Source organism: Lissotriton vulgaris, chromosome 2_2, assembly GCF_964263255.1.
Source record: "Lissotriton vulgaris chromosome 2_2, aLisVul1.2, whole genome shotgun sequence".
NCBI lineage: Eukaryota > Metazoa > Chordata > Amphibia > Caudata > Salamandridae > Lissotriton > Lissotriton vulgaris.
This window is the reverse complement of record NC_141688.1, coordinates 94,017,886-94,040,000: the sequence shown is the minus strand read 5'-3', so window position 1 is coordinate 94,040,000 and position 22,115 is coordinate 94,017,886. Positions and strand designations below refer to the sequence as shown.

General features: G+C 46.0%; 1 protein-coding gene across 1 annotated transcript in view; it reads right to left on the bottom strand.

Moving 5' to 3' along the window:
• Positions 1-446: 446 nt before the first annotated feature.
• The window catches only part of GTF2A2 (general transcription factor IIA subunit 2), a 106,803-nt gene continuing 85,134 nt past the window's right edge, over positions 447-22,115 (bottom strand). Inside the window, exons 4-5 of the mRNA XM_086959359.1 lie at positions 5,493-5,619; positions 447-773 (exon numbers count right to left, since the gene is read on the bottom strand). Coding sequence (XP_086815485.1) covers positions 748-773; positions 5,493-5,619 — 153 coding nt within the window. The 3' untranslated portion in view covers positions 447-747. The remainder of the gene's footprint in view (positions 774-5,492; positions 5,620-22,115) is intronic.

Below are 22,115 nucleotides of genomic sequence, written 5' to 3'. Positions count from 1 at the left end.
CTCCAGAAAGCATGACTGATCCTTTCAGCCCATTCTAGGTTCTAAGAGGTTTCTGCTGCTAATGGTTTTACCTGTCCAAGCAGGAGGATGTTGTGTTATTTTTAAGTTGTCACTTGCGAGATATTAATATATATATATATATATATATATATATATATATATATATATTAATAATTATATAATTTGCACATTATACTTTTATAGTCATTTGACCGGACTAAAGTTAATGTTTATTGTGAAATGTACATTCTCTGTGATAACTCACATCAAGCAGGACAGCTAATTGGCCTAAGATAAAGAACTAATATCATCAAGAACAGCAAAGGCCATGGGTGAGTGCATTTCAGTAAAGAAACACTCGTATTCCACTGCCCAAACATTAACATTCACAAGGTGGAACTCAATTAATCCTGGGCAAGTTTAAAGTGAAAAGTCAAAACAAGTCATTAAAAATGTTCAACATTTTTTTTATTAACAATAACTTGACCAATGCAAAACAAAATCAGCTACTTTATACTTGCTATTTAACCAACCCTCCCCCAAATTATATGCGCTTTAAGGCACAGCGAAGAAATACTTTAAGCAGCTGCAGGTCTTCAAAGTAATGATTATGACGTACACAATTAACATGTATTAATCTCTGCTGCATCTCCGTTTAATTGGTAAACCGTGAACTCATAAAAGTATGTATTCATGATTTTTCTTTACAAGATGTGTTCCATCACTGAAACTAAAATCCACTAATGCTCATTCTGCTGTATTGGAGCCAGTATCTGAAAGGAAACAGAATATTTGTAAATACAGGAATCTCAACATTAACCATACATTTAAAACAAAGTATTCATTAGAAATAAGAACAAGCTACCGAATCTTAATAGCCTCTACTAACCAAATACACAGAGGTAGACCGTGTATATTGAATCTCCCACAATTACCGGCTTTGTAATGGCTTTTTAGCCTCGATCCAAATGACATTCGAGACCAAAACATTCTCAATGCCTACTGCCAAAGCATCCTCCTAGACTTGTACTGCACACTCCACTGCACGAGGCAGACCCCATTCTGTGCTATTCCTAATACGGGTTCATTGACTTTTCATAATTATTATAAACAACTGTCATCACTTGTTACATGGTTATGATAATCAGTGACAGGACATAAGAAAATAAACAAACACGGGGCACCAGGGTCTGTTGAGTACAGCCTATAAACGAGCAGGACAGGAAAGTTTTAACTTCATGTGGCATAAGCAATTTCATACATATGGGGTGATGTCAGGCTGCTAGTCTGTTTCTTGGGTGTTTTTAGAAAACGAAGTACAGAGTTGGATACCTACGTCCAGTCGTAATACACGTAGAGACAGAGTCCCGCGTGTTTATACCAAAAGGGAATGCTTTTACGTGGAGCCGTCATAATTTGCCAAACAGAAATGCATCCCCCGTGCTAATTCTTTACTCACCTACCCTAGCTGTGGAAGCTTGTACCGCCAGACTAGACTCTCCCAGGAGAAATGCTGGAGAAGTCTAGATCTCCTGAGGTGGGGGGCGACAACTAATCATGCAGTGCATGGGAGGCCCGTGCAGGGTTCAGTCAAGGCCCCCAGATGGACGTCGGTGAAGGCCTCAATGAAGGGAAGAAAAGACTCTGCATAGCTGACCCGTGGGTGAAGCACCCTCAGTCAAGACAGGGGTATGGACCTCAAACCGCTGCTGCCCTGCACATCACAATGGCTAAGGATGCACCTTGCGACCAAGGCCTGGAGTGAAAAGCATGCCAGAGGATGGGGAGATGTCCAGGCTGCTGGCATCACCTCATACCGGTTTTCATCCGCGTCAGAATCTCCCTCAAAAGTGCCATATAGTTCTTCCTCATCATCCGCCAAGCCAATGACTGGAACTGTCAGAGGGTGCTGGTGTCCAAGTCGATTGCCATCGAGGAGGCGCTGAATCAGAAAAAAATAGGTATGAGTTCATCGTCCAGTGGCACCAGTGGTTTCGGACTCAATGCCAGAGGGACTGGAGCCCAGGGTAGGTATAAGCACCTATGGCGGCATCAAGCTGGATCCCGGGGCACCTAGCGGCTCAGTGGGGCCTGAAGGCGTGCCAGATGGAGTCAGCGGCCCGAAGAGAGCTGCAAATTTCTTTGAGCTGGTTGAGCATCACTCCGGGGAACCCTGGATAGCACAGAATGGACCCAGATACCTGCTCAGCAGGTGGAGTGCAGGAGCGGGACTGTGGAGCACAATGTTTGGATGGGGGAGCTGAACGTTTCAACTTCTTTTTGGTGTTACACGATTTGGAGAAGTCTTGGAGCTTGAAGAGGATATTCAGTGGGAACGGCTCCTAGAAGGACCCCAAGATCTACCTCGAAAACAGTGTGAAGTTGCCTTCTTCCGTGCAGCTAGAAGATTGATCAACCACTCACGACTCGCCTTGGAGTGACGCAGACCTTGGGGTCATGCGCTGACCCCAAGCACCAGACATACCAAGTAGGGATCAGACACAGACAGTCTGAGACATTCCCCACAAGGTTTATACCCTGAAGGTTTAGCAGGGGACATGTTCCAAGCACACTGGGAGCAACTGTTCAAAAATAGTTAAGAATCGAAAAATTATGTAAAAAAAATGACTGCGGTAGCTCTCCAGATGCGAACTGTTGATCCGGGAAGAACAGAACTGATGTCAGCACACTGGGGTTGCACAAATATGGGCACTGAGAGGTCACTTCCAACATGGATGCAAAGCCAATTAATGAAAAATATCGGAGTGGAGAGGTATTGCTCAAAATTTTCTGGATCCAGTTTGATGCCTGGGGAACATTCTAAAGGCAAGGAATCTGTGGGTAGAAGTCTCCATCGGAAATCTGGTCTAGGTAATTCAGCTTAGTTAAACCAACTCGCTAGCCACTGCAGCTGTGAATAAATGTTTGAGATTTGGGGTTTTTATCCATGCTCAGCGAGTGGCTCTGTGCTTGTGTACAGTGACTTATTGCCCCACTCCACACTACATAAAAACAGTAAAAAATGTAACATCTGGAAGAAGCCTGAAGGTAGGACTACTGTGACTTTTGCAAAATACTACTCTACTATACGTCCCAATACTGAAAGTGTGAGTGGCCTTTAAAGGCTATGCATCCTTGCAGCATTTACATGGCTATAACAACTGAGGCGTTGGAATGAGAATACATCAAAATACTAAGCGCGAAGACCTCTGGTATAAGTGCCACATTAACAGTGTCTAAAACACAAAAATGAATGTGCTTTAGTGAAAGTAAGGGGTCTAGTATTTATAAGCAAAGGAAACCATGAACAGATTAAATATTTTTAGAAAGCCCATATCAAACAAAATCATTGAGGGGGGTAGGAGGGCTTTAAGAGATGGTTATGTAGTACCTTAAATGTGGTTTTGTTTCAAATAAGATAGCACCTGCATTCAAAGTTTAGGATAACTTCAAGCAAGACTACATAAACGTGAGAGCCCACCGTACTGTAATTTTACCTAAATGCAGTGGTCTAGTGTTAAGATGTCTGATAAGAGGAAGGGCTTAAATAGTCCACAGGAGTTCATGTGGTCGGATTCTCGTGGTCAAAGAACTTGGCTTGTGTCCAGGGTCTATGAATAAGGGGTGGTGCAACGTACCCATTCGAGTGAATATTGACCCCTCATTTCACTCAGTCAGGCACTCAGCCTGACAGACATCATTTGTTTCATTGTGTGTCCCTGTTACAGTGAGTGCTCCAGAGGCAGTCATATTGAGAGTATACTCGCTATTAAAATGTGTGTCCAAAGAAGTGTAGGTGGCTACAATTCAATGAAAGTGTAAGTGGTCTGGCCCTCTGTGTTGCGTAGTGACTATGTGTGTTGCAGTGTGGGGGACACAGTCAATCAATAAATTAGGGGAATTGTATGCGCACTACTCACCCGCGAGTGTCTCAAGGCACAGGGGGGGAAGGCACAGGAGGGGGAAGGCACGGGGGGGGGGGAAGGCACGGGGGGCATAGCCGCTCCCTATCAGTCGAAGAGCCAGATCTTGAGCGTCTTCCTGAAGATGGCCAGGGAGGCGGCGTGTGTGATTTTGAGCAGGAGCTAGTTCCAGGTCTTGGCTGCGATGTAGAAGGTTCTTCCACCTGTTCTGGCTCAGCGGATGTGCGGGGTTTCGGGAAGGTTGGAGAATCTGAGGTTTCTCTTGGGTACGTGGAAGGAGATTCTCTGGTTGAGGCATTGGGGTCCGGTGTTGTGGAGGCATTTGTAGGCGTGGGTAAGTACCTTGAAAGTGACTCTTCTAAACGGGGAGCCAGTGGCGGTTCCTTAGGTGTAGGGAGGTCGCTTGTGTCGAGGAATGCCGAAGAGGAGTCTGGCTGTAGTGTTCTGTATGGTCTGGAGCTTGCAGAGCAGAGACTTGTTTATGCCGGCGTACAGAGCGTTTCCATAGTCCAGTCTGCTGGTAATGAGTGCGTGGGTGACTGCCTTCCTTGATTCAGGGGGGATCCACTTGAAGGTCTTTCAAAGGAATTGGACGGCGTTGACCTGTCGTGTCATGGAGAGGGAGGAGTAGAGTATGATTCTGAGGTGTCTGGCGTGGTTCGTGGAGTGGGGGGTGGAATGCCTAGGGACGTAGTCCACCACATGTTGTCCCATGCCGAGGGGGAGGGTCCGAATACGAGGAATCCTGTCTTCTCAGAGTTGAGCTTCAGGCAGATTCTGCTCATCCAGGATTTGACGTCCTTCAGCCCTTCCTAGAAGATGAGTCTGGTGGTGATTGGGTCCTTGGTGAGGGAGAGGATGAGCTGGGTGCCATCGACGTAGGATACTATGCTGAGTCCGTGCTGTCTGACTATGGCGGCGAAGGGGGCCATGTAGATGTTGAAGAGTGTGGGGCTGAGTGAAGATCCTTGGGGCACTCCGCAGTCGATTTCCGTGGGATCGTAGAGGAAAGGTGTTAGTCTGATTCTTTGGGTTCTGCCGTTGACAGTAAAATCTTTGAGAATGTACAGCTCATCAAAATAAACAGAGCACATCTTGACTTTGTTAAATATTTGAAAATTCCCTCCAAGAAAATTAACCGACCCTGTGTAGTTTTAAAATCCTCAACATATAGGAAAGAAGATGTAAATTTGGACTGGCTAGGTTTTGTGAGAAACCATTAGGAAGTTTTAGGCACAAACTGGCTTAAACATCAAAACACAGGCTCAGCATTTAAATGGATTACCTACAGAGACTGCACATTTACTAGTTCCAGAGGCTGGCCACGCATTTTCAGAATGCTTGCTATTATTTTCTTAGCCAACTGGAGGGCTAGAAGCATTGCGAGCGAGAGAATAAGAGAGAGACACAAGTGAACATAGAATGGCAGTGGTGCAACCTGCAAGACACACATCACAATAAAATGGACATGAGCCATGTGGTTTAGCAACCTTGTAGACAATGACCACAATATCATCCTGAGTGCTGGGCAGTATGCGGCCATCACACTCAAAACAGTATGAAACTCACTTTTTCCATCGCAGGCTACTATTTTCACTTTGTCAACCTTGATGATCTCTGTGACTTCTCTAAACTCCACATCATTCAGCACGAATGTCCACACGTTGTCACAAAATCGGTATGTGTTTAGCGACCCCTGTGAAAAGAATAAACAGTACAAATAAAAATGAGTTATCAGCCAGCTTCTTGTTAAAATCTCTTAAGTACACAGATATCAGCCAGCATATATTAGACAAATTGATATGCATTTGAAGAATTCGAAATTTATGTTAGACGTTCAATGCATTGCTATTACGCCTCTTCTAAAAGCATTGGATCAAAAAAGCCATCCAATTTTTGAGACCCAAGCAATATGCACCCCCTCTTTATAAGCGGGATACTCAAACAATTAATCGAGGAAGAAATTGAAACAGACATTCTCAAACGTTTATTAGAGATTAGCGAAATGGAAACCGGCTAGACTTTCAGATAAACTTCTTCTACAGTCAGGGAAAAAACCAGACCTACAGCATCCGAATGTCAACCGCTTCCTCTGACGCAGGGAACAGAATCGAGGTAGTAGAGTAGTTGAGGCAAATAAAGAGTGTAGCGCCTGCCACTGTATTCTCTAGAAAGTGAAATGCTGTGAAGGCATGAGGGATCACATTGTAACAGAAGAGTTGCAGGGGGTGCTGGCGATCGCTTTTGGGATTTCGGAGTCTTATAAAAATACTCCCTATTAGTGGCAGTCTTTGAACTTTATTTCATTGGTGACAAGCTGGAACGAAAACCTGCTGTTTTCCTAATCCGCCACAACCTCTAATCCACCAGCGTGCACATGCGTGGATTGCCTGGGCCAGTAGGTTCGGGCCTGATTGAAGTAAATGGACGACTGCTGTACTCGAAAGCCTGCGGTCCTCCCTGCGATCATTTTGGCACTGGGGATTATGCCTATTCTGTCTCCGACTCTGCAGCACGTCAGTGGGGGCCTTCTCAGTAATGGCGGTAGGAACTAACAAGCAATGATGTAATCAAATGTGTCATACCCTGACATTTTAGGATCAGGCCAGGCTTGCTGCTTTTAGAATCAAGCCAAGCTTGTTGAAGGAGTGGAACCAGTGGTTCATAAGAGTCTCAAAATTCCCCTGGTTGCAGGAGGGGAACCCACTGAAGCATCTGACTGGTCGGCGTCAATTGTCCTTGCCCACAAGAGTGATCAGTCTTTGAAATTGTGTGTGGATTTGCATGATTTCAATCATAGTATATGGGTAGATCGTGAACCGCTACCTATTAACAAGATGCTGCGTACTTTAAAGGGGGGGTTGTGGCATTTTAACTATCCTGAACGGGTCGACTGCTTACCACCAGGCAGTTTTGACTGAAACATCCAGACATCTCACTTCTTTCAAATTGTTGTCTAGTGTACTCTACTTTTATTTTTTTAAATCTTTTTATGGACCATAAAAACAAGCTACAGATTATCAGCAATTACATGTTCGTAATATCAATCAATCAATAAAAAAAAGGTGCCGGGATGTGCTATCTTCATTACATTGAAATCACAAAGAATTAATGCATTCATCACAAAGGTCCACTACTGATCCAAACAATTTCTCAACTTGATAGTCAATTTTAAAAATTCCGTAATTTGGAGAATGCTGTCACTGTGTAAAAGTTGTAAATACAGCAATGCAGGTCTGATCTGAGTAAAATTAAGTCTTTTTAAAAGAGTCACCAGATAGCGCTTGCGTGGATATTCATAAAATCTACATAAAAATATAAAATGCAGCATGACTTGCTGAGACTTTTCGTCGCAGCCGCAGGGTGCTGCGGACCTTTTAAAAATATCAGTTTTTGGCCTAATCAGCAGATGATGAAAAATATTCAACCTAAACCTTGTTAGCAGGAACTTTTCATGCAAACTTAGTGAGCCCAATAAATATGGCTCAGTAGTTTCGCACGTTTTAAGCATGACAAATTTTCTCACACTTTGTTTCTGGAGCTCAACTCCTTCCCTCTGGATCTTTCCACGGGCCTTCCCTGGAAGACCCGTTTCAGTACCTCAAGATCCCCCTTGACAATCCGGTTTGGATCTTCGAACAAGTCAAGACGACCAAGCCTAGTAAAGCTGGATTCCAGGTATTTTATCCAAGGAATGTCCAATACCTTATCCTGGATCAGACAGTCCCTCACAATCAGATTTGTCAGTGGTATGTTCTGATTCAACCATAGTTTTATCCAGCATGTCAGGGGGCGTAAGGAAAAAGTGTCACTTAGATATTGAGCCCCCAGTTCTTCGTGAACTGCTAGATTGGACGTATCTACGGTTACACACAGGAGAAGTTTTAAAAAGAAATTCTCGGCAGTCTGCAGCTGTTCACCACCGACATACCTCCATATTTCACTACCGTATGTGGCAGTTGCCACTGATTTGGCATTATAAAGTTTCAACATGGCACCAGAAGGTTTTTTCCCCAGTTTTGATGCAAAGTTAAAAATGGAGGCATTCACTCTGACATATTCTCCTTTCTTTTTTACAAGATGTGGACCCCAATTTAATTTGGTATCAAAAAGAACCCCAAGATAGGAGAACGTTTTTGATATAGGGATAACTGCTTCGTCAATTTTAAATGAGAAGTTCCTGCTAGGTTGTTGGCCTACCTGCATGACAAATGATTTCGAGTTGTTAACCAAAAGGTCTCTATCCGTCATGAATGATTTAAAAGCATTTAGTAAAGCTTGAAGGCCCCTCTCAGTTCACGATATTAAAACCGCATCATCTGCGTATAAAAGAACAGGAATTCCTCGCCTGCCGACTCTAGGACGGTCAGCCGCTACCTTCTGTAAGACGCTATCTAGATCATTAATATAAAAATTAAAAAGAAATGGGGCCAAGATACATCCTTGACGAACAACCTTTCTAATATTAAAATTGTCTGTTACGCTCATATCTTGGGAATATCTGACATTCGCTCTAGTATTACTGTGAAGATCAACAAGAAAATCAACAATTCGACTGTCTACACCCTTCGCACTCACGGACTGCCACAACCTTCCCCTGTTCACATAGTCGAAGGCTGAGGACAAGTCCATGAAGGCGAGATGGATGGTAACCCTTTGAGATACAGTGTACTTACTTAATATTAGGAATAAGTTAAGGCATTGAGTTATTGTTGAACGGCCACTGCAGAAACCATACTGAGAGATGGAGATGATGTTATTTTCCATCACCCAGTCTGAGAGTCTCTGCAGTAGTATCCTTCCTATTATTTTAACCATAGAGTCTATGAGTGAAATGGGTCTATAACAATGTGGGCTACCCTTGTCCCCCTTTTTAAAAACGGAGACAATCGTAGAGACCCCCCATGATTGTGGCCAGCCACTTTTTATGGCAGCATTAAAAACAGACTCTAATATTGGTGCCCAAAAGATTGGCTCAGATTTAAATAAGTCAGGAGGAATCCCATCAGGGCCGGGTGCTTTCCCGGCTGTTAGCCCCACAAAACCCTCAATGACCTCACTTCTATCTATACTTATCAATTCACCACTGGTAAAGGGTACGTGGTTGGAATCTTCATCCATCGGGCCGCAATATAATTGTTTGAAGTATTCTTCTCACTCCCCCTTTAGTATGTCGCATTCCAAACCGTCACCCGGCTCCTGAACCAGGAAAGGTTTCTTCATAACAGCCCAGAATCTAGAGCTACACCGCAAGGTGGTGGGATCAAGAATCTCATTCCAGGCCTCTTCCCCTACGAATTCCTTACGTTTGGCAATAATAGATTTATATTCCTTTCGGCATAGTTGGGACTGTAGCCTTTACTCTTGGTTTTTCTACTAGTGCCATCCTTAAGTTCCTTGCTGCTTTAGAACAGTCATGACTAAACCATTTTGGTCCCAAGTTCTCTAAGTTTTTTGATGGTGCCGACAGCAGCTGAGACACCTTGTCAGAAAGACTTTGGAACGCATTGAGGACCTCGCTCGGCTGTGTGTCATCTTCAGTACATACCCTAATTTAGTCTGCACAAGTGACTTTAATATCTGTATACAGCATATCTGGCGTGATCTTCGACCATCTCAGTCGGCGTCTCCCATCTTTTGTGCTCACCCTGCCCGTAATGTGGATTGGTCCTTCCTTGGCTATCCACGGGCCCCTCAAGTGAACAGTTAGCGGATTGTGATCACTAAATTCGCTATCTTCAATGCTAAAAGAGTCCACAAAGGGCTGCATTGCAAATGAAAGTAATACATAGTCAATAAAGGTCCCCTTTCCATGCCCCTTAGAAGTGGGGTCTCAAAACTCTTAGCGGGATCCATCAATGCCATAGGCGGTATCACATCCAGATCGTTCAATAAGTCGTAAAGGAGTTCCCCCTCAGTCGTGTGTTCTAGGTGCAGACCCTCAGATCGTGCACAGTTCAGATCCTGAATACTTTTCAATAGGGGGTCACCACAGGGGTGAACATGTTCGTAATATAAGATAAACATTTTTATAGGCATTTTTATAGGCATCCCACAATATGTCAAAGAACATTTACACTTACTGGCTGATATAATTCGTGCAATCTATGTACATAGAAACATCTTGCCTCTTGGAAATTGTAAGCGTACCCCCGTGGGGCACTGGCCTCTATATTTCACCCACGCTCCCCATATATTTTCACCTTTACGTGGGCTGCCTCGACTCTGGTTTATCACCCGTCCACTCTCTGGCACTAATCCAGATCTTTTTTCCAGGCTGCCAGTGTGGGGGTTGTCGCTACCCCCCATGCCTGAGCGATGTTTCTCTTGGCCACCCACCCAGCCAAGGCCAACCAAGTCTTAGACCTTTGTGGCCAGGTCGTATCTCCTGTGACTCACAAAATATGCCACCTCCGCTCAAGCGGGACGTTCCCTTCCACTAGTTCCGCTATCACTCGGGTAATACCCTCCCAGTACGTTTGGAATTTGGGACAGGCCCACAAGATATGAAAGAAGGACCCAGATTCACCATAACCCTGGACACATTCATCTGTGGTACATTTACAAATGCGTACGAAAACCAAGCATGAGGCGTATGATCTGTGAAGAATACTCTGGGGCTCTGCAAAGCTTCGGCCCAATTATCGGCCTTGAGCAAGCCCACGTCCGACTCACAGGCCTCACGTAGGGGACCCAAGCAATCTGGTGAGTTGTACATAAGCATCTTATACATGAGAGATATAGCCTTGTCAATCAAGGGATCTTAAAGGAGGTGGCCCTCCAGCGGCGAATACTCCGGTATCAGGGTGTCCTCCTTCAAGTGATGGTGCAGTGCGATTCTAAGCTGTCGGTATCGGAGGAACTCCCCCTCCCCAAAAAGAACTCCTCCCTCAATGTGTCAAAATCTATCATTTTGCCTCTCTTCCAGACATATCCCAATAAATCAATCCCAATGAGGCTCCATTTCCGAAAGCCCTTTAGTCGCCGCAGCTCGCCCAAGTAGTCTCCATCCCATAGAGGGATCTGTTCTGTAAGCTTAGTCTCACCCGGGCACTGCACACCAGTGGTTCCGTTCGTTTCTCAGGGATCGTTCCTTCTGTGTGGCGTCCCCGCCCTACCAGTCCAAATGTCATCCTCTGTCTCTTGGGGTCCCACAGGGTTCCTCACTGAGCCCCACGTTGTTTAACATCTACGTGAGGCCGCTGGCTGAGGTTGTGAAGCTCTGTGGTATGACCATGGTGTCGTACGCAGATGACACCCAGCTAGCGGTCACGATCAGCGGGGACTCTGGGGTGGATGCCCCAAGATTCAGAGAAGGACTCAGGGCGGTGGCTGGTTGGATGACGTCCAACTGTCTCCAACTAAACGCCAAAAAAACGGAGGTGATGATCTTTGGGAAGCGGACGGACCTATGGGGAGATACTTGGTGGCCCTCTGAGCTGGGGCCGACCCCCACTCCGGTTGCGGAGATCAAAAACCTTGGTGTTTGGCTGGACCCTTCCCTCAACTTCGTTGGCCACACCAAAAGGACGGCGGCTTGCTGCTTCGGCATTCTGCGCAATCTGCGCCCTGCCCTTAAATACTTCGATGCCGCAACTCGTCAATTGGTGGTGCAAGCAACGGTTTTGGCGTGGTTGGACTATGCCAGCTCCCTTTTTATAGGATTAAACCAGGCTGAGTTAACCCGACTTCAAAGAGTGCAGAACGCTGCGGCCAGAGCGATCGTAGGTCTTCCTAGGTTTTGCTCGGCCGGTCCATCTTTGCGAGCCTTGCATTGGTTACCAGTTAGGCAGCCGATCCACTTTAAAGTTTTGTGCCTTTCCTTCAAAATTCTGAAGGGCCTATCACCTCCCTTACTGCACCAACTCTTGCGCCCTTACATCCCGGGCCGCACTCTGCGCTCGCTTGACCAAGAATTAGCGGTAGCCCCTCGGTTCAAACTCAGTCGGGTGGGGGGGTCGCTCTTTTAAGGTGCGGGCAGCCGCACTCTGGAACGTTCTCCCTTTGAAACTCCGCACCTTTGGTGACCTGCTCTCCTTCCGCAAGGCCGCTAAAACTCATTTATTTTCTGAGCTTTGTTAAATCCTTCACTCCCCAATTTCTTAATAATTATTTCTGTTCCCTTCGCTGGAGCAGCCGTGCGCAATACAAATAGCACTAACATAACATAACATTTTATTCGCCTTATGCCATACTTCAATAACAGTGTGGGTGTGTATCGGAAGGAGTGGGTTACTTCTACGTTTCCAGTACAATTCCGCCCTATAGTTACCATTGGCCATTGCTAGCCGGTCCACTCTGTACGCCGGCTCCTTCAGCGGCGAGAAGGCCCAACCATTAATATTATTGAGTTGGGAGGCTCAGTAATAGTGTCTAATATTAGGAATAGCCAAACCCCCATCATATATTCCTCGCTGGAGTTTCTTTTAGCGCAATCCTGGGGCTACCACCCCCTCACAGCAACATGCGTCGTTCGGATTCAACAAAGCGAAAGAATGTCTCTGGTATCCGAAATGGTGTATGTACAAAAGTCGGAGAGGGCCATCATTTTAAAGAGAACAGCTTTGCCCACCACGGAAACAGGCAGTCATCTCCACTGAGTCACATCATCTCGAAGACAATCTAATTGTGTCTGGATATTTAGACACATGAACTCAGTCTCAGAGTGTGTTATCCATATACCCAAGTATTTGAACATCTTTCTGCACCAACTCGGAGCATACAGAGGTCGAGGGAGGGAGCTCTACCGCTAGCGTGAACACTAGGGATTTATCCCAATTAACAAAGTATCCAGAGTATGTTTCGAACGATTGTATGATATGGATCAGCCGGTGGAATGTTTGGCACGGTCTGTGGGCCTACAGTAGGATATAGTCGGCGTATAATGATATATACGCTCCTCCCAGCCTCCCCAGAGGTCGATCCCTCTAACCAGCGGATCTCTCCGTATCCATACCGCTAATGGTTCCAATGCTTACGTAAATAGCATCGGCGACAGCGGGCAGACCTGCCTCGTGCCCCTATGGAGCCTGAAGGCTCGGGAAATAGTCCCATTGACTCGTACTCTCGCCATCGGGGTTGTGTATAAGAGATGGATCCACTGTAGCAGCTTTGGACCTATCCCGATTTTATCCAGAACAGCAAACATGTATATTCGATACTGTTGAATGCCATCTTGGCGTCGAGTGACAGGAGGACAGCAGGTTCATCTCGATTGCCTTGAGTCATCTGCATAACACCATAGAGACGCCGTAAATTAAGCCTGGTATTCCAATGCGGCATAAAGCCGGTTTGGTATGGGTGAATGAGGGATTGAATAACCGAACTCAAGCGAGTTGCAATGATCTTGGATAATACTTTGGCTTCAAAGTACAGAAGGGAGATAGGTCTGTAGTAACTACAGAGGTCCGGAGGTTTACCTTTTTTCAGTATGACCACAATGGTAGCTATCCTCAGATCCTCTGGGATCAGCCATTCGTCCCTTGTGCCAAGAAACATATGAAGCATATTTGGAGCCAATTTGCTCGCTACACATTTCTACAGTTCAGCGGGGAGTCCATTTGGGCTTGTCGCTTTTTTCCCAGACTGTCATTCGCGTATAGCGTTTTCTACTAAAAGTCCGAGTCAAGCGCCTCTCTGTCCTTGTTCTCGAGCGTTTGCAAAGCCATGTCTTTTTGTAACTCGTAGGACTCTACCACCTCCGCGCGGTCTGTGATTGATATACGTTCTCGTAGTAGTCAGCAAAGACATCCGCCAATTCTGCACCTGTACCACCCTGTGAGCCGTGCTCAGTACTAATTGTGGATACCCAATTGCAACTCCTATCCTTCTTTTCAAGCCAAGCAATCAGTTTGCTGGCCTTATCTTCCAGGTCATAGATCTTTCTCTGTGTGGCTAGTGCATGTGTTTTTGCAGCATTTTCCTCTAGATCTTTAAGTTCCTTATACTTGAGCTTAAGTATGTGTTTGTGCCAGTTATCCGTTCCTGATGCGGAGCTCAGTGCTAGCTCAAGATCCCATATCTCATGTTCCAAGGTGTCACATTGAGTGTGTTTTTCTTTGTGCTTGGTGCAACTCGTCGCTTGCACAAAGTCCTGGGCTACCACCTAATATGCCTCCCAGAGAATACAATCGGAACACACCAAGCCCACATTTCCGGTTAAATATTGGTTGGTGCGCTCTGCAAACAAATCCTGGAATTCCCGGTCTCTTAACAGGAAAGGGTCTAATCTCGGTGGGAGAGACCAATCCTGCCCGGGTCCACAGAGCTGAACCTCCACAGGCGAATGATCAGATATTCTGCGTGCCTTGTGGCACCCCCCCCCCCGCCCTCCCCCGAAAAGTCCCACCTATATCGTATGTGTGAAAATATAATCAAGATGGGATACGCAGCCATGGGCTGCAGAGATATGCGTAAAGTGTCTCAGGGTGGGGTTGTGGCCCTCCAAGTATCCGTGAGTCCCATAGCTCTAGCAAATGTGTGCAGATGTCGGGATCCTCGGGTCCCATTAGGGCCTGCCTCCCTATCCACTTCAGGGCACATTGCATCGTTCATGTCCCCTCCCAAAACCAGGGTCCCCTGCAGAAGATCGAGCAAAAGCTTACTAAGGTCTGGGAGTGTGATCTCATGTAGGCGTTGGGGGATGTAGACCGAGCAGATATTCACCACCTGACCCTCCCATTTCCCAGACAGGACCACAAATTGCCCCAAGGGATCACTCCAGGTGTGATGTACAACAAAGGGTACTGTGTTTTTAAGAAGTATTGCTGTGCCCCTGGAGGACTTGGTAAAGCAGGCATGTGCCTGAAGTGTTATCCAAAGCGGTTGAGTGCCAAGTAATTTGTGCCCCAGAGGTGCGTCTCTTGTAGGAGTACTATGTCCGGGGAGTGCAAACGGGAAGTATTGTAGAACCATAGTGCATTACATCTCGCCTCCAAGACCATTCACATTCCAAGAGAGAATTGATAATTTACCAGTCAGTTGTGCCGCCAAGGGCGTTACCTTCTGTCCGACCCCTGTGTGGGTCCCCCCCCCTCCCTTGGAAAACATGTCAAATGTAAGAACGCTGGTCGCAGCCTGCTATGGATTCAGCATTGTGTCTGAAGCATAAACAATCATACAAACAACAAAAAAACAACCCCCAACAAAGCCCCACCCCCCTGCCACCCTGCTTTGTAGGTCTAAAACTACCCACATCCCCAACAGCAGAGCGCCTGTCGCCCTACAGAACAAGGAAGTGTCAAAGGGCAGCCTGGCATCACCACCCGAGTGCCCACCCTCAGGCCTGCATGCCCACCTCAACACAGTTAGGACAGCTGGGCTAAATGCAGTCGCAACCCTACCAGCCGGGTATCGGTGTATCAATGCAATGAAGTATCTACAGCAGCATACCCCCACGACTGTAAAGGAGATATCTATACCTGAAGTCCAGTTCTACCTATGTAACAAACATGAAGAGGAGTTCAGTCCATCATTTTCCTGGGTATCTCTCTTCACTCATTGGACTCCCGGACCAGGAGCTTCTGGATCTGGAGTTCGACCTTGCCCCTTCTTTGCGGCGGTCTGGGGATTAAAGATTGCGGTAGCGACTTTCACGCCAATTCGTCTCCTCCTTCCGGCGATAAGCCATGGGAGGACCCCACATCCAGCCACTGTTGGACCTCCATAGGCGATGTGAAGACCCAAGATTTATCGCCCTCTATGACCTTGAGCTTTGCTGGGAAGTTCATATATTTGATCCCTTTCTCCCCGAGGGCCCGCTTGACCCCATCGAATGTGCGCCTCTCCTGTTGCACTTTTAGGATGAAGCCCAGGAAGAACCACATTGTTGCATTTTCATATGGGAGGTGGCCTATCACTCTGGAAGTTTGCAATATTGTGTGCCGATCACGAAAGTTCAGTATACGCACAATGACCGTGCGCAGGGGGCCCGCTCTGTGCACCCTGTCAAGGGAACACAGAGGGGACAACCTCTTCGGCTTGAGGTGATTCATGATAGGATCTTCGATGAAGAGGTCCATGCTGGGCCCCTCCGCTACGTCCGGCACTCCCACCACACGGATGTTATTGCGGCCCTCCCTTCTTGGTCATCCAGCTGTAGTTGAAATTGACACACCATCAATTTATGTTGGTGTGTCAATTTCTGCACGCGTTCCTCCAGTTTGCACGCTGCAGATTGAAGCTCCCCTATACTCTGCTCAGTTGCTGCAACCCACTACAATGTTTTTCGCTTGTCCGCCCTCATGAGGTTCATTTCTATTGTGACCGTATCAATTTTAGATTCCAAGTTCGTGCCCACCGATTGGATCGCTGCCGTAATTGAGCTGAGCTAGGGTTCGCCTACGGCCGGTGCATCAACCTGCGCAACACAGGCGGGCCCCTTTTAGTTCCGTCATGGTGTCTTCCACTGCGGATGGGGATGCTGCCCAGTCCCCCACTCGTTACCACTCCTGTTTGGCGCCATCTTCCAGGGACCCTGAGCCCGCCGACTGAGGACATGGGCCTTCGCCCAGCGTATGGCTCCCCGCAATCTATCCGCAGTGCTCCCAGTCCTGGTGTCGCAGCGGGCACGCCAACGGAGTCCACCTACTCCAAACTGCCACCCTGATGAGCAATGACAGCTGTCCGGCCTGTGCAGGATCGAAAGTGCCCCCAGCAGGGAGTATCCCGGCTAATATCAGACAAGGCAGCTACTGGCTAGGGAAACCACAGGGCAGGTGGCATTTCTCTGTTGTCCAGGCATGTATGCCCCCCCCCCCAACTGCTGCACGATGATCCACCCTAAAGCAGTGTGTTGCTGACAACGTGGTGCACATGCTACGCACCTCCAGGCAACAGCATTCCAGGCTGGGGCCCTTCACCACCTCCAGGCCACTCCCAATAGCTCAGGGCCCCCACAGATCAAGGCCAATGTCATTTGCATAAGCCAGGGGAAATGGCCTCACAGCCCCCGCTCCTTCAGTAGTATTGAGTAGTTAGGGGTGCCTGCATTTCACGCCCCCAGAGTACCTTGCTAGACTGGCTCCCTCCGTCCGGCGAGTTTGACACAGGTCCACCAGCACCGCTCAACAGTCAGTTGCGGGAAGAAACCTGCCGCTTTCAGGCCCCTGATTTGGGCAGCGCCACACTCTGAGCCCCACAGCGCTGTTGTCTCACCAAAGCCACAAGCCCTGGAGCTCGATCTGCGGTTTGAAGTAGATGGTGTGGCTTATTGTGGAGCCAAAATTCAAGATTCTGAAAGCAATTGTGGATGCGCCGTCTCCTGTAAATAAGGAACAACTTGAGTCTTATCTGGGTCTGATGGAGTACTATTCAAAGTTTGTTTGCATCAATAAAAGTTCTGATGAGGTGTTAAAGCAGAAGAGAGGTGATGGTAGGGAGGAAAGAATCCCCTTTGCATTCCGGTCATTAAAGGGGTTGGAATGAACTTACTCTACCATTGAAAAGGAGGCCATGGCGTTAAGGTGGGCCGCTCAACTTTTTAGAACATTTGTATGGGGAGTTCCAATTCTGTTACCAGAAACCGTAGATTGATTTGTTGAGCACCAAAGTGGGAGGGTTGGGGAGGGGGGCAGAGATTGTCATCCCCAGAGTAGCTAAATGACAATACTGCTCGCCGAAATATAATTATCGTGTGGAGTATGACCCAGCAAGAGGTACGTGGGGGCAGGTTATTTGTCTAGAATGCTGCTTGCTGATGACAGATGCCGTGATGCAGGGGAGGATGAAATTGTGGTGTGTGAGACTTGATGTTTATTGGCACAGTCTGATGAGGCCATCACTGAGCAAGAATGGAGGGTGGCACTTGAGAAGGATATGGTGCAATCCCAGGTCAAAGCTTGGGTGGAGAGTGGGCCTCCAGATAAAAGGAAGGCGGATTTAGAGTCTATTCCCTATGCGCATGTAGCCATGGAGTTTACCTGTGTAGAAGGTTTGGTGCCCAGGATAGAACAATTAGATGTACCTGCTAGTCTATCAGAGAGGGTTCTTGTTTTGGCACATGAAGGGCAGTTGTTAATTCGGGGAATGAAGCAGAGGATAATAGAACATTTTCGGTGGCCAGGGTTGATAAGGTAAACAGAGTGCTTTGTACGTGATTGTGAGAGTTGTATTATGAGCCACAAGACCTGAGTTTCAAATCCATCACAAGTAACTCCGGTGGTGAAGGATATGGGACAATGATCCAAGTTCTCTCTCAACAATTCTTGTCCCATTACGATGAAGGGAAAAGATTCCAAGTATGCTTTAGTTTAGTTGGACTACATGTCTAGGTGGCCTGAGGTTGCATTTGTGAATAGTGTGGATATGCATGCTATGATAAAATTCTAGCACACGATTCTGAATCGTGAAGGGTATCGCAATGAAATTGTGACTGATAACGGCACGTAATTGGTTTCAGTTTGAATGAATATATTTTTTGATGTATGACATTATTTAGAAACAAATCTCGTAAATCCTGGAAGTATTGGACTGGTAGAATTATTTCATTGTAAACTTAATGATCAATTGCATGGCGTCAATCAACAAATTGGATTGGGGAAAAATCTGTCGAAAAAATGTTGTGAGCCTTACGGAAAACATCTAATGTGTCTCCGGGGCTAAATCCTTTTGTTTCATTTAGGAGATGAGTCTTTGGAACTAAGATGAATACAGATTGGATGGCTCACAAAACTATTGATACTATACGTTTTCCTAAGGTTGTGGATGTCAGGGCTAAGGTTGAGGCTGGGTATACAACAAAGAAGGGTTGTAAGAGAAAAGTGTGTGTGAAGAAGGGTTTGGGTGAGGATATGGTGAACTGGTCATGTTGCGAAGAGGAGCCCAAGTATTCTCCTCCCATTCAGGTAGTCCAGGTGATGTAATGCCGCGGGCTAAAGGGATGGATGTGTCTGGAACAATGATAGAGTGGTGGTGACTTCCAAGGATAAAGTGGGATTGGTTAGGAACCCCATGGCATACAAGTGAGGATGTGGCCTCATGGCCAGAGCTGCAGATGTTGGAGCGGAGGGAACCAGGTTTGAGCCTCGGCGTCAGTTCAGCATCCTGTGATTCTGGGCAAATCACAATTTCCCCGTGCCTACCAAAAATGAATGTGCACTTGTGTAACGTAACTGGTGCTCATGTAAAGTGCTCCAATACCTTCAAGTTGAGATCTAACTATACAAATCTGCTACAACAAAAAAACTACTGGTTTGGTGTACTTGATCGATTTAAAGATGATGTAATGGTGTGAATTTCCATTCGGGGTTTCTTTCAGCAGGGTGGGTAGAATACTAAGTAGTTTGGTGTACATTTTTATTTAATATTCTTGTTATTTGAATTAGGTTTAATTTTTAGATTTCTTTTGTTGACAAGTTTTCTCCATAATTTCAGTGTTAAAAGGGTGGGATATGTTGTGCTTGCCACTGTATTCATTAGAATGGGGAATGCGGTGAAGACTCGAGGATTCCTATTGCAATAGGAGAGTTGCAGGAGGTGGTGGCGGTGGCTTTAGGGAGATACTTTAACCCCTCCCATGCTCATGACGAGCTGAGCTCGTCATAACGGTCCGAACGCTCGCATGTGGGGCTAATTCCCCTGCTGCACTGAACGTTCTGAAGAAACGGGTGCGGCCGAGACGAGCTCAGCTCGTCATGAGCACCGGGGCGCTGTGTGCGCCCTCGCCCTCCAGCACAGCGGGGGAATTAGCCCCACAGGCAAGGGGTTAATAAACATACTAACCACTAGCGGTGATCTTTGCGCTTCATTTCAAAGTGTTATTTCACAGCCAAAGTACTACAGTAGGTTGTTGATGGGCATTACTAATGTAAACAACTAACCATACCTAAGCTGATGATAAATTAAGTATTCCCATATACAGTCAGTAAACATTTTGTTTTCAGCAATGTTTTTCTGTAGCTTGGATTATTTTGTATAAAAGCTCGCTCTCCGCCTTGCAATATTCCCAATATACAAGTCAAAAAGTGAATACCTCACAATGTCGTCAAGTACAATTTAACAATAGATTTTTTAGGCTTTAATTTCCGAAATACAATTTAAAAGCATTCCTACAACAACCGTTCATTCAATATAGAGCAGTAAACTGACTCTATACAACTGTTGAGTAAATCAAGCTTTTGAGAGATACTTTATGTAAGCCATTATTACTAACATAACGTGTATGAATGGGAGTAGTAGTCATTGACAGAAGACGTATTGGGAATATTGCAATTCAGAAACTACAATTGTGCTACATTGTAACGAAAATGATCAATCTTATTTAACTGAGAACCAGTAAACCAGATCTGGGGATCTGGTCTCCTTCATCAATCCTAAAGCATGGAACGACCGCTGCTACACATAAGAGCCTACTGCTCACTTGCTGAATTCCGCAAGAAGCGAAGACCTGGCTTTGAGGATACTCACTAGACCCTAGGTGTGCCTAGACTCACCCGATCAGCGCCAGAATATGCTCCCGAGTGATAGTGCGCTCTACAAATCTTCTTAACGTAACGTAGTTTCCATTTTTTTGAAAAGCAATGATTTGCTTCTTACTAGCTTCCATATGCTATAGCACTGACTAGCGTCTATTGTGTTATGCACTGATAGAAATGTAGGTCATCGCCCCTTATTTGTATACAGTGAACAATGTATTTTGCATATTTTTAATTTATGTATATTAGCTTTTGGGTAGATTATACTGCATTGACAACTACAAATGCCATGGAGTATTGAATGATTGAATACATTCATTGTATTGATTTTAAACAGCAGATTGTAAGAGTAGTTTCACTGCAGTTAGCGTGTGATTTCCACTCACCTACGTTATTTGCTCATGTGACATACTGATTATGTTTAGAGACTAAGAAAGAATGTATTTGTTCTTTGAAGATGAATCAACAGAATTGGACCATGTTATAGCGTGATTTAAATGTATGGATTAACAATTAAATATTTTCCATCGACTTTTGTTTTGGCTTTTTTTACCTTCAGTTTTTATATTGAAAACGAGGAGGGTGGTGAAATACGATCATTTCTTGTGATGAACAATTCATTTCTTGTCCTTATTAAATAAAATAAATTTGGTAAATACATAGTAGCAAGACTGCATTAGTCACTTTTGTGATTAAAATACTTTGCACCAGTAGCTCTCGCTAGCGGAGTAAAGTACATTTTGCCCTCTGCTGCACTACCAGTTTATTGCAAACTCCAGCTGGTGAGGAATCTATCGGCTCAGACTTTCAAAGATGCACACAAGAAAGTACTTAAAAAATGAAAAGGGCTTGACAGAAGTGTGGGAAAGAGTCATAATTAAAGACTGCGGCGACCACATCATGGGAGTGTCTCATAATAAAAAAATCCACGAATCTTCATTTTACTAAAAACAACAACTTGCTATTCCCGACCCAACCACTAGATGGCAATAGTGTGTTTAACTAGTGACTATAACCGATTCGGGTTGTATGCGTCACTGGAGGTGAAGCGAACATTCCTACAAGGAATAACTTTTCTCTTCAGGGTCATCGGAACTAAAAGATCACCTCTTCCTTAGTTCTGCCTGTTGTGCTGGCTGTTTGGGGTTTGCCAGGAACTTGTTGCCAGGCATGCAAATGAGCAGGATGGGTCAACGCCAATGGCCAAAAATGTGCAATGTGTCTAAACAATGTCTGGGCAGTATCAAAGACGCATGCACAGTGCTGCGTAGCAACAGACCTGATATGCAATGCAGTGTAAGCGCCAGCCCCCACACACAACGACATGGTTATACAAAGATACAGTTACCTGGAACAGACACACAGTGACGCTCAGGCTCCAGTAGTGATGTGCTGCCTTTGCCCTATATTTTCAAGCTCCTTCAGGGAAGGCATTCATGAACTGGAACCTCCATTCTTGCCGTTTCCATCAATGTGAGCATTAACAGCTGATGCTTTGGGGTTAATCATTGCCTGCAGCACAGACGCACTTGGCACAGTAGGGTGAACACCTGGAACTCTAAGGGTGATAGTGCTGCATGCACCATGACACTCTCTCACTGCCTACTGCTGCAGTGCAACAGTTTAGCCTGAAACGGTAAAGCTCGGACTGCCCAGGGATGTACTGATGCAGTGTACTTTGAAATCCATCTATGTCAGCCCCCACCACTCCAGAGCAGGGCCTGGATGCACCGCACCAGATGGACGCGCAGACTGCACATGATGCAGCAAATCTATAAAA